Source organism: Bactrocera tryoni, chromosome 5, assembly GCF_016617805.1.
Source record: "Bactrocera tryoni isolate S06 chromosome 5, CSIRO_BtryS06_freeze2, whole genome shotgun sequence".
Taxonomy (NCBI): domain Eukaryota; kingdom Metazoa; phylum Arthropoda; class Insecta; order Diptera; family Tephritidae; genus Bactrocera; species Bactrocera tryoni.
Genome location: NC_052503.1, coordinates 9,762,166 through 9,775,232, shown reverse-complemented (window position 1 = coordinate 9,775,232; position 13,067 = coordinate 9,762,166). Strand labels below are relative to the sequence as shown.

Genomic DNA, 13,067 nt, shown 5'->3' with positions numbered 1-13,067 from the left:
CACTCAACGACATAAATTTCATTATCAGCCAGCGACGAGCTAACGAAGTTGCGCGTGAGTGTGTGCATGGCTTTGTGTGTGAGTGTGTGGTTTGTTGTGTGGCAAGAAAATGAGGAAGCGATTGGCAGCCGTGAGGTTCGTGACTTTACAGCAGGAGTAGCGATACAGACGATGCAACAAGTAACAACAGCAACATCGGCTGCCGGTCGAGCAGCACTCACCGCCAAGCGCCAACAGGCAAGCGGCTAGTAGTCGCCCGATGGTCATCGCCGTCGTCGCGTCAGTTGCCAATATTCACTACACCGCCGTAGCATCTGCTAGCCAAGTGGCTGGGCTAACACCGAGCGCAAACTAATTGCACGGGAAATTTATTAATCGTCGTAAATCTATTATCAATATTGCCGCAAGAAGTGGAGCATAAATTGAAACATACAAAATGGTGATCGATATTAAAATGTGTCGCTTCGAGAACGTGTCTTGGGGCTTTCGTTTGGTCGGCGGTGCGGACTTCGAATTTCCGCTGACGGTCGTTAAGGTTAGTGGACGCGTAGCACACGCAAAATCGGATTTATGCCTACGAAATTCTATTTATTATGAGCGCTCCATTGGCCAAGCCGGTGGGGCAGCGGCAGGGCCATTTTGGGTTTCGGGTACTCCTGCAACCACGGCAGTAAAGCGAAAAATGTAACAATGAAAAATTTTGTGGTCAAATGGAATTACGTAACTGTAGTGAAAAGTTCGCTGCGTTGTTGTGTGCGTAAGTACGTGCGCGTGTGAGCTGGCCGTGTGTATGTGTGAGGCTGAAGAATTAAAACGCTCGCTTTCAACGATGTTGGCAATAAACGGCAGAGCGCTGCAACTTTTACAGCTTTAATGTGCATTTTGCTATGAAGCTATGAAGGAAAATATATAAAGGACCACTTGCTAGCTAGCATGGCGACAAATGGAATAATAATTAAAATGACTTTTCGTTAACATTAACAGGCCATAAAATATTTTATTATTATTGCCAATCAACACGCAAGAGTGCGGTAAACGCACACACACAAACTCAAATGCGCTTATTATCGCCTTCATTTGAGTGCACATGTGTGGGTGACAGTGTGTGCGTGCGACAGCACAATGCGATAAGACACGCTCGGATATCTACACATGGCCGCACACACATAGCTACAGTCATACAAATGAAACGAAAAAATGAACGAAAGCCGAGCAAAGGATCGCTCCGCAACGTCGCTGCTTTGCCTTTATTTAATCAGCAAGTCGGCCAACCTTCCACGTTGCCCTCTTTTCAATCTGTCAAACCATCAATCATCACATCGCCATTATTGTCAGCTAACTTTCGCATTAATGCCACACTACTCTCTGCTCTCTCTCTCTCTCACTTACGCACTCATTAGCATTAGCTTCTTTCGTTCGTATTTTTAATTACACACACCTTATGTTCACCGTTACACACAGTCAAGTTTATATGAGAGCAAATTTAAGGCGTGTTGGTTCAAATAAAATGAACTCGAAGCGAAATGGATCAAAGAAACATGGACTAAAAGCGTTTTGATTAAGGTATATAAAAGGAAATACATCTGAGTTCGTGAAGTGTTTCCGAAAGAATGGTAAATATAATTTGAGAGAGTAAAATGCAGTTCTCTCAAAATATGAAAACTAAATTCTGAAGAATTCCCAGTTTTGTTCCGCATAAGTTGTAGCGAATTACATAGCTGACAATGCTCACCTTTGAGCTCTCTTTCATATTCACATTTGCTTCAGCCTTCTTGTTTATTTTTATTTTTTAATATATAGTAAAAAGTGTTAATGATCTCTCTAAATTAGTAAATAGATTTAAAAGATAAACTGCCATACCATTAAAGCTAACAACGCCTTTCCCCATAGTCTATGCCTCAAAGAGCTTTTCTTATTGCTTGAGTTGTCACATAACTCCATTTGAAAATCCAATGTACAATTGAGTGGTGGTTTCCACGAACAAGGAACCGACTATTTAATTGATAACGGAAAAGCTGAGATAAAAGGTGTGTGCTTTTACAGTCTGCATATATGTATCTGCCTTGGCGAATGTCGTCGAGAGGAAATCTGAGTGCGTACTCCATTTTATCACTCATTGTTTTGCCATAAACTTGGAGTTTCTTTTGTCCCGTTGCGTATTTGCATTCTTCGCATTTTATTGCCCCACTTCTGTGTACACACACAGTTTCATAGCTTCACTGGCGTGCTTCTTGCCCAGCGCCAGCGGCGTCGAGGTGAGCGCTTCACTGGCGCTGCCTGCGCGGCGCGCTTTCGCTGAGCCGACAACTGTCATCGGGTAACTCGCAATACTTCAATGTCTAGCCAGACAGGCAAATAAACAGAAAGGAAACCACGAAGGCAGGACCATTTTCATTCAATGCCGCCGCCGCGAAGCAGCACCGGACGCGAAGTGAGAACGCAAACAAATGAGGCTGTCGTATTCGCTGTCACGCACTTCTCTGGGGGGGCCCCATCGTGGGCATGTGAAAAAGTTCATTGCCGAAATTAACACACTGACCTAGCAAACAGGCCGCCACTTGACTCATTGCGGCGACTGTGCGAAAGGAAATTTAATGTTATTATTCCTTTTCATTTTAATGGTTCTTGTTTGTGTAGGAGGCCCTTGGCTGGTGTTTGATTTTCATATATTTCGTATTACTTTTTCGTTAATTTAGGTCAATGAGGGCAGCATAGCCGAGGAGGCCGGTTTGTGTGAAGGTGACGTCATTGTACGCATTAACGACACAGCCACCTCGCCACTGACACACGAAGAGGCAGACAAAGTAATTAGGCACTGTGGAAATGTGTTCTACATCGGTGTTCAACGGTAAATGGATAGTACAAGATCATTGTGGTGGGTTAAGAGTTATTTTTACATTCTAATGGTATTTGCTTCGCAGTGAGGGCGAAGAGCAATTGGTGCCGAAAATGTTCCCTGTTTACGGAGCCGAGCGCCCCACAACGCCACTAACTTTCATCGATATAAGTGGACGTAAGAGCCCGATTCCTCCTCAACTGGAAGATGAAGTGGAGCTGCGGACAGAGATTTTACCCGAGCTTCCAGAACGACCGTCGTCGGTGCTTTCGGAAGAAACGGAAATCAAGTTGGTGGAAGAAGAAATCGCCGCAGTGCTTTCGGGTGAATCAGAGGTCCTAACCGAGCATAACGTCTTGGGGTGCGTTTCGTTTGCAATATATGCATGATTATTTGTTAATCTTTATTATATTAGCGTAAATTTCTACAGACTTTTTCCCAAGCCTGGTGTCTGTATGACCAGCGATGTGTTGCGAACACTCAATGAAGATGCCACCAAAACAAGAGCTGAGAAAGAAAAGGAAAACAAAAAGTGGTCAACGTTTCTGGTAAAGCCTGATCGTCCCATACCGAAGAGCAAGGAACAAATCGAGGCTGAGCGCAGAGCCGCCAATGCATACAAGGTTAAGATAGTTAAATCAGCCCCAAGATCGCGTTCAGTATCACCGATGGTAAAAAGCTAAACTATAGTTATCTAATTATTTCTGTTAATCAACTTTCGATTGTTAGCCCCAGCCAATCGTACCACCAACAGAACCAGTTGAACCGACAGTGCCAGTTGAAAGTAAGCAACCGTCACCACCAAAAGTTGAGGAAATTGAAGAACCTCCACCAACTGACAGCGAATTGCCTAATTTGGAAGAAGTAAAAATTATAGTCGAACCACCAGCTGAGGACAAAGAGGGTGAACAAGTAGACACGGTTGACAAAATAATATTGGCTGGCGAAAACCAAGCAGAAAACGGAGAAGAGGGTCAAAGCAATAACGAAGAAATATCGTCCACAAAGGAGACGACACCAATATTGGTAGAGAAACTTGAAGAGTCTACAACAGCAAATGATACTACAGCTGCGCCAGAAGTTTCTACCGAACCTAAAAACTCCATACCACAACGTGAAAAAACCGAAGAGGAACTAGCTTTGGAACGTCAACTCGCCGACGTGCAACGCCAATTGGCCGCACTTTCTTCCCTTCCCTCCACCATACAATCCACACTCGACGCAGTCACAAAGCAGTTGGCAACACTTCTGCCAGCGTTCCAGTTACAGACCGGATCTCAGCCATCGCCAACTCCCGTTCCAGCTTTAGCTGAGACGCGCTCAATTAATCTAGAAAAGATAGATGAAGACGCTGAAGTGAATAAAGCGGAAGGCGAAAGTAAGTTTTGTTTGTGGAGAAGTAATGTTAAGCTAAGAAGAAGTATAGGAAGTAGGTTCACTCAACGTTCTTCTTCCATTTATAGCAAAAGAGCTGGACTCAAGTCGCGAACAGGATGGTTCAGTTACTGAGAATGTTACTGCGGTTGCAGAGGAGGTCACAGAAAGCATTGCAACTGATGCGCCAACTTTGGACGCAGCGAAGCTTCAGGAGGCAAAACAAAATAAGGAAGATACACAGCAAATGGAGGAGGAACAGAATGCAAAGAAACAAAAGGTTGGTAACACTACTTTTTATCAAATAATGTGGTTTCCTAGTTACACAAAATACTTGCCAGTATAGAAATTCAAGTTAATGATTTAGTGGATCCTTCATTTAATAAATAGATTTAGATATGTGGACTTTGTGGGAGGGAGAATATTGACAATATCTAGTAATTAAAATCCTTCAAGAAAATCTCCATTAGTGCCGGTTGTGCAAGATTTTTGACGTCAAACATTACAACCTTAGCTAACCTTCTTCCTATTCGACTTCTGTTAAAGACATAACTAGTTATTACTACCGACTCGACCCTCGAGCTCACTTTTTTGGAATATATAATTCAATTAATTACCCGAACCAATCTAATTACTTAACCCTAAGAATTTTCAATTATCTTATTATCCACTAAATAATAGCCCTATTTAAAGCTTTTGGTCTTTTACAGCGGCAAACAGTACGCTTTGAATTATGAAGATGAGAATTTAAGCAAGAGCGTGCTTTAACCAAATCGGCAGCTTCTCAAAATCCAACCGCAATATCAAAAGTTTATCATTTTTAGCAGAAATATATACCTTCCGAAAACCAAATAAATACTGAATTTTAACAAAAACCCGACTACAGCTTTCGTTTTCCTACGCATGACTCACAAAATTCACAAACAAAAATTAAATCTTAAAGTAACCGTTGATTTATCACGTGAGCATTGCCGTATGCCACTACCACTTCACACTCGTACACATATCTATAACCTATACCCGCTTTATGTATATTTGTTTGAGTTTGAAATGACCGTAAATTACATAAAACTGGCCTCGAAACTGGCAGCGCAACGATGTGATCGAGGAACTCGAGGAGCAATTGGAACGCAAAAACAATCCACGTCGCTCGAAACGCGCCTTTGGCCCATTGACACCATCTTCCGAGCGTCCGCTTGTGTTACCCGGCGGCAGGCGTTGGTATCGACCCAAGGATGCCTACAACGACGAGTTCATAGCGGAAACCCTGAGTGCGCAAGCGGAACTCATAACTGGCACCACATTGGGGTAACTATATTTGCAACTCACCTCTATTTTTAAGTGATATTTTATTTTATTTATTTTAATCGATTTTTGTGCGCATAATCATATTCACCTAAGGTACTATTTATTGAGCTGCCTCTGTGATCAGGGCAAATACACACATAACCAGGAGTATACGTTTTGCTGTCTCTACTGATATTTCTGCCGTATTAAGAGTTTAAGCAATGAAAAAAGGATAGGCTTTATTTGCTTAGTTTTAGTAGAGGTCGCAAGAGCTCTCTCGAAATTTTCGTTCTTAAAAGCTCTCTCGAACTTTTTCATTCTCTATTATAAGCATTATACAATTTGCTTAGATGTCGCGTGAGTAAAAAGCTCATCAGCATTTTAAAAAATATAGTTGTTTTTTTGTAATGACACAAAAGAGAAAAATTTGTAATCTCTATCTTTTCGCATTTAGGAGTAAACTTTTTGAGAGTGGGACACGAAATCTTGCATTTGTTAGTAGCATATAAAGCGAGTAAGCTGAATGCAAGGTTTTCAAATACCGATAAAATTCCGTCGGAACGTAAGCCAGCTTTAAGCTCTGAACTAAAATTTAGCGGTACGAATTATGTAACTTACAAGGAAGAAAAATAGTTTATTCACAGACATTCCCGGACATTTGCCTGAGTTGAATTATTAGGGTAGTATTTGGCGTAAAAGCTTTCACTCCGATGTTAAGCAAAAAAATCTCATCTAAAGCTCGATCACGACTCTAATAAAGTTCAAAATTAAAGTTTAGTTCAACTCACAGACAGCTGACTTTAATATTGTTGCATGATTGTGACCTCGAGACTCTATAATACAGTTTAATTTCATCAACAACTTAATGCTTTTAATAATAATACGCAGTTACGCACACCATTTGTACAGTTATTTTATTTACAACATTTTTTGCATTTCCCTCATTTCATTTACTTTCGTATCAACTTCATGATCTATGGCATTTGACGACAACAACAACAACCAAACATCATCTACATAATGTTATTTGTGCGCACATTTCATTACATCTGCATTCGTCGGCACTCATCGGCATTTACATAAATATCACCAACGCAGTTGCACATTTGAAAGTCCGTTGCTTGGCTACGACCCAAGGTATGCCTGAAATGATTTACACGGACCGACATACAACTAACATTTATAATAATATGAATTTATACACATTTTTGTACTTTTTAAGTTCGTTTGAGCATGTGAGCGTGTGCATAGAAGAACAATATCCTCGACATACCCTGATTAAGATTTTGTGTCCGACCCTCACTTCCTTTGTGCCACGATTCAATTTGCCATTTAGTGATTGGCGGCGCTCGAAGCAAACTGTCCATATCTTCAACCCATTGAATTTTTTACGGTTATATTATGTGTGTGTGATAGCATTTTCCATTCAATTTATTTTCGATTCATGTTCACTTTCTCATCCATTGCTTCGTGTATTGTGCAGCCTTTCACGTGAATATTTGCTAATTTTTTAATAGCAGCAGCAATTACACATTTATTTGCCAATTAATGCATTCCTTTCATTCTCTTGCGATTGAAGATTGAAGGTAGTGGAGTTTCATCAGCCTTTGCATAGCTTTGTTGTATTTTTTTTTGTTGCCTATAGTTCATATTTATTCATCCGAAGTTGAATTTGGCACTCTCTATTTATCTAGTAGTGAATTAAAGGAAATTCATTTTGCTATTTTGCTAAGCAAATGAAACTGCTAACTTTTAATTGGCCGAGTGCTGCACAAAGATCGCAACCCAATATCCTTCGCCTGATTTCAATATGGACGTTCATACGTTTTTATATATGGCAGTTCATGCACACCTTGCTTAGGTCGGCAATACGTTGGAGCTTCATGTAATATAAAATACGCTGCTAAGAAAGCTTAAGAAAGTCTACATGCGAATGAAAAGAATAATCATTATTATTTTATGTTTTACCGGAGAATAGTTTGTTTGAAAAGCAAATCGAATGAAATTTGTAAAGATAGATCACTTCATATGCCAATGACCATCCTGCCGGAAAATAAAATAAGCTGTCGGTTTTGATATATGTAAATATGCGCTGTATGCTACCACTACACGGTTCCACTAAGCAGGCACTCCAAGCTTGCCGAGTTCTATTTATGTATGCTATTTTCGTGTGTGAGAGTTTAAAGTTGTGCTGCAGCACTTTCAGCGAACGAAAGGCTTTAAACTGGTTGTAGCTCGTGAATATTGGGTAGTCGAAAAAGTCTTTTCGTATTTTGTCAATAGATGTCGTTGCAGTCGTATATATCCAGTGCAATCAATCATATTGTGTCATACCATTTAGTATTGCAAAGGTGAAATTTTAAGCTTCATTTGGCAAAAAAAAATATTAAATTCAGGGAAGCTGCAAAAAAGTTACAGCTGTTCAAAAATGACCACGCAACGCCACGGCATCAACAATGGTGGGGTTGGAAAAGAATTATCCACTATGAGCTGCTCCAGCCTGGTTGAACGAGTAATTCTATATTTTGCTGTCAACAACTGATGAGATTGAAGCAAGCAATCGAAATAAAAATATACAGAACTGATCAACAGAAAGGGCTTCGTCTTCCATCAGGACGGCGCTAGAACACACACATCTTTGATGACTCGGCAAAAACTGGGAGAGCTTGGCTGGGAAGTTTTGATGCATCCACCATATAGCCCTGACCTTGCACCATCGGACTACAATTTGTTTCGGTCAATGCAGAACTCCCTTAATGGAGTAAATTTGGCTTCAAGAGAAGCCTGTGAAAATTACTTGTCGCAGTTTTTCGCCGAGAAACCAGAAAAGTTTTACACTGATGAAATACTGTCTCTAGTGGGAAAATAGCAAAAAGTGATCGATCAAAATGATACATCTTTGGTTCATTAAAGTTCTTTATAAATATAAAAAGAATAAGTTGAAGTTTGAATTGAAGTACGAAAAGACTTTTTCATCTACCAAATATTTTCATTGTAAAGTGTAAACTTCAGGCGCGTTTAAGAAATACAGTTGCCTCTTCTCCATTAAAATTTGTTTCATAAAATATTAACAAATATAATTAAATTTTTATGTTGTTGTTTTTGTATACATTATATTGAATAAAAGTTATTGCAGTTTCAACTGTCAGTCGAACAATTCCCATAAAGAAATAAACGACAGTGCAGTCTTCCACTCTTGAATTACTTACATACATACATATATGTAAAACCGAACATTGCACACTCATCGACGCAATAAATACCACTCACACACACGCGCGCACAGCATCATTACGACAAAGAGTGATGAACAATCAATTGCACTTCAATCAAATTTTCATTCATGTGCGTTAATGTTTGTTTGTTCCGTGTTTTTCCTAACCCCCCACCCTTCGCCCGCTTCATGCTCGTGCTCGCGTGTAACTTCAGCGGTCGGGTCAGCGCAATGTTAGACCAGCTGAACGGCTGACTGCCTGACTGGCAGTTTGAAGTCCCTGCTCACCAAGCAATTTATTTTATTTCATCCAACATTCAATAGTTTTTATCGACATGCTTTTCATTTTACTCATACTTTTTCCACCAGCAGCCAGCATTTCACCATTTCACAATTCACATTTCACATTTCACCTTTTTTGCCGCTTTCCTCATTTCTATTATGTCTGTACAATTGCTACAACTATTGCATAGCAACTTGCTGTATGTTGAAAATAATTTCTCTTTGTGCTCTATTTTATTCCATTTAATTCGTGTTCGTGCTTTTTCTGCGCTGCTGTGCTCGGCGTATGTCGGCGCATGTCGGACCACCACAATGCTCGCACACACACATACAGAGTCAACTTCATGAAGTATCAAAAGCCTGAAAAGAAAATCGACTTGAATAGAAGTGAAGTTTACAAAGTAATTCATCACTTGGACCGACAGCCAGTGCGCGGCATTGAAGTTCGGCCACCCGTGGTGCCGGCTGAAGTGGATATAAGAAAGGTGGCGCTGCAGCCGTAACCTGTCGCACGGAACGGCGGAACTGCGGCGCAAATGTACGCATGCTAATATCAAAACCATGTTACCGCTAAACTCAACAACTGCGGCGGGCGGCACAAGGGATCCGCAAGCCACAAGCTGATGCGCCGACCAACCAGCCGCCGCTTCGCCGCCACATTCACGACCACCATCACCACAAATATAGTGTACACGACTGGAAACCTCAAATACCGAGATGCCTTTGCGTCCTGCGTCAATGCAGATTTCAAATTTAGCTTTTATGTAGACTTGCCAACTACAGGCATTACATACATATATGTACACATATTTAATGTTTTTATGTAAATTTTTCCCGATTTTAATTCATTTCCCATTCGCCTGTGACAAACCAAAGTAAGCAGCGTTGCAATAAATCAAAATTACATACATATTCACCTGCTGGCTTTTTTTTCACGCAGCCGAGGTACTCAAGAAATACAGGACGAGAGCCAGCAATGAACTTGCCACATACAGTTCTGCTGGCTTTATGGCGAAATAATGTTGTATATATGCGTATAACAAAAGAAGTAGAAGAGTGTCTCTTTCCTTAATGACTTCTCGTGCAGGGGATACAGGGCAGGGGAATACCTGCAGCGGCGTCCAAGGAGGCTGAATTCGAGTGCTGAAGAAAAGTATTAAAAATATTACAGAACCAAATAAAATTGACGGCAACGCAAACATATGGTTTCCAGAACTAATGTAAACTTGTCGCCAAGGCAAGCGCACAAGCAGCGTAACCGCGTGGCAGCGAAAGATGAGAATGTCAATAATTTCAGTTTTACATGCAATTGACACAACAATAATCCACTCCAACAAGTTGCAAATGGGCATGCTGCAGCTAACTGTGTACCAAAGTTATCTGAAAATCACTGCCACTTTGCATACGCCAGTCAATCAGGGAATAATCGACAGCGGCAACGGCAACGGCAGCGGCAGCAGTACCCACAACAACAACAGCAGCAAGAGCGACTTTTCGCTTTTGACATCTGCATTTGTTGGCAGCATCAATTGCGTTGACAATCGAAATTTGTGAATTTGAATGCGATTACGAGACGAATGCGATTGTGGCAGGCAACGCAATCGCAATCACAATAATAACAACAATAAACATACGTGTGTGTGTGTGGGGACGGTAGTGTGTTTGATTTGATTCACTGCCAACCGCCAAATGCTGCCAATCGTTGCCAACTGCCAAATTCATTGTCAACAAGTTCCCTTTGTGGGTACTCACTTAAATACGGCTGTGTTTGCGCCTCTTACATCTCGTGCCCTGTAGGGAAATACAACAGCCTAAAGTCGGCCTTCGTGTTGTTAGCCAAAAGATCGGTTAACAAAGTTAAGATTGCAATGACAAGCAATGTGTTAATCTTCCATTCTCATTCTCTCTCTTTCTATTTTGTAGTTCCAGTTATATCTTTCTGCTTACTCCAGACTGGGTAAGGAAGCGAGGCAAGTGGGTCTGGTAATGAGCCAGGGCAAGACGAAATAGCTACTCTTATTAAACAAACAGTCGTCGCACTGGCAACTTTGCTCCCTTGTCACTGTTGACAGTCATAAATTCGGAACCAGTATTAACATTAACAACAATGTCAGCCTCGAAATCTAACGCAGAATAACTCTTGCCAACAGGTGCTACTTCGGACTGAGTAGCCAATTAAGAAGTAAAGTCTTCTCTCGATGAACAAAGATCAAACTCTGTAAGTCACTTAGCATCCCCATCTTGCTAAATGGTGCAGAGGCATGGACTATGACAACTTCGGATGAGTCGACGTTACGAATTTTTGAGAGAAAGGATCTGGGGAAAATTTATGGTCCTTTGCGCATTGGCAACGGCGAATATCGGATTCGGTGGAACGATGAACTTTATGAGTTATACGACGACATTGACATAGTTCAGCGATTAAAGAAACAGCGGCTACGCTGGCTAGGTCATGTCGTCCGTACGGATGAAAATACTCCAGCTTTCAAAGTATTCGATGCAGTACCCGCCGGGGGAAGAAGAGGAAGAGGAAGACCTATACACTTTGCGCCGAATATTTCTAAAGTTCATGTCGCTAAACTCTTGTCGATTCCTGCGGGGAATGTATAAATATATGCCGCGAGTTCGCCATTGTCAATTCCATTTCAATTTTGGGGAATGGGTTCTACATTCCACTTATGAGAACGCGTATGTACGCACAGACAAACACAGATTTTCAAAAATGCGAGAGAAAAAGATATATCATATCTCGCTTGTTGGTACCTTTCAGTTATATAGCCTTTGATTTTAGATACTCGAGGATTGCTTCGAAACCATACGCGTTAACAATGGAAATTATGTGGGAGATGTTAGTGTGTAAATTTATTTATTTTTGAATCGAGCTCAGACAATACGATATTAATTATATTAGCGGACTCTTAAGGTGTTATCGTCTTGAAGTAAAAACCCTGCCACTGATCTGCGACCTCCTTAAATGATGTGAAAGAGTATTAAAAGCAACAACAATTGTTTTGCTATAGGGTTCCCTAGGAAAGTAATAGGACCGACCACCGACTGGATTTGGTAGAGGCCGTTCCTAGCTAACAAACGAGTTGCTGGTCAGTTGTCTCCGAGCACCTGGAGAGTCAGGGTACACATTTTCGCGTGACGTGTTTCTGTGAGTGGTCCAAGCCGAAAATGCAGCTTTCGTTAGACCAGAGGTGCGCAATTAAATTCTGTGTGAAACTCAGTAAATCTGAGACAGAGACGTTTGATATGATCAAACAAGCTTACCAAGGTGTTGCTTTAGCAAGAGGTGCTGTGCGGGCCGGGAAGAGGTCGCTGATGAGGACCGTAAGAATGAGCAAATTCAAAGTGAAAACGATGCTCATTGTCTTTTTGACTTCAAAGCCATCGACCACCATGAATTTTTTCCTCCTGGACAAACAGTCCACGCAAACTTTTACGTGGAAGTCCTCAAGACACTCAAACGAAGGGTCAATCGGGTTCGACAAGACATCGCAGCCGATTGGAAGTTGCACCACGACCACGCCCCGACTCACACCGCCTTTCTTGTGAACAGCTACCTATCCAAGGACGGCATTCCAACGCTTCCGCAGCCGCCCTACAGCCCAGATGTGGTCCCACCGGCAAGCATTTTGAGACGACAGAGGGGACAAGGCTATTCCTGAGAATGCCTTCTGTGTCGCCTTGGCAGCACTGCATCGAAGCAAAAGAGCCTATTTCGAAAGTTTTTAAAGACTTGTAACGATTGGTCCAATAAATTTATATAAATCGACTTAGTCCTATGGTTCCGAGGGTAGGAAAAATATCTATCCGCGTCTTAACACTGAAGCGAGTGTTGAGACTCACAAAATAGTCGCAGACACTGAGTGTAGAAGTTAATGAAAGATCAACTAAAAATAAAGAAAAAGTTTACTTTTGTAATCATTGCGTTGCCACCTAAGTCAGAGCAAAACTTATTTGTGAGATCTTCTTCAAATCATAAATATCTAGCATCAAAAATTCGACTGGTTAAGCACACTATACTATACACATTATCGACTATATATATTTTTCCAATATCTAGTCCGC

The 13,067-nt window shown here is 41.2% G+C and overlaps 2 protein-coding genes across 8 annotated transcripts in view; one reads left to right on the top strand and one right to left on the bottom strand.

Moving 5' to 3' along the window:
* Positions 1–13,067, bottom strand: part of LOC120776780 — a 174,440-nt gene that overhangs the window by 138,850 nt on the left and 22,523 nt on the right. The gene's annotated exons all lie outside the window — the stretch shown is intronic.
* On the top strand, positions 271–9,909 carry LOC120776781 (RE1-silencing transcription factor). 5 transcript variants are annotated; one of them, XM_040107764.1, is made up of 8 exons: positions 271–535; positions 2,697–2,848; positions 2,922–3,197; positions 3,267–3,507; positions 3,566–4,214; positions 4,300–4,490; positions 5,301–5,518; positions 9,328–9,909. In XM_040107764.1, exons 1-8 carry the CDS (start codon positions 437–439, stop codon positions 9,494–9,496), a joined length of 1,995 nt encoding a protein of 664 aa, XP_039963698.1. In that variant the 5' UTR covers positions 271–436; the 3' UTR covers positions 9,497–9,909. The 5 variants fall into 5 exon arrangements, with proteins under 5 accessions (XP_039963698.1, XP_039963697.1, XP_039963696.1 ...); XM_040107763.1 differs by having other exon boundaries at positions 3,252–3,507; positions 3,572–4,214; XM_040107762.1 differs by having other exon boundaries at positions 3,252–3,507.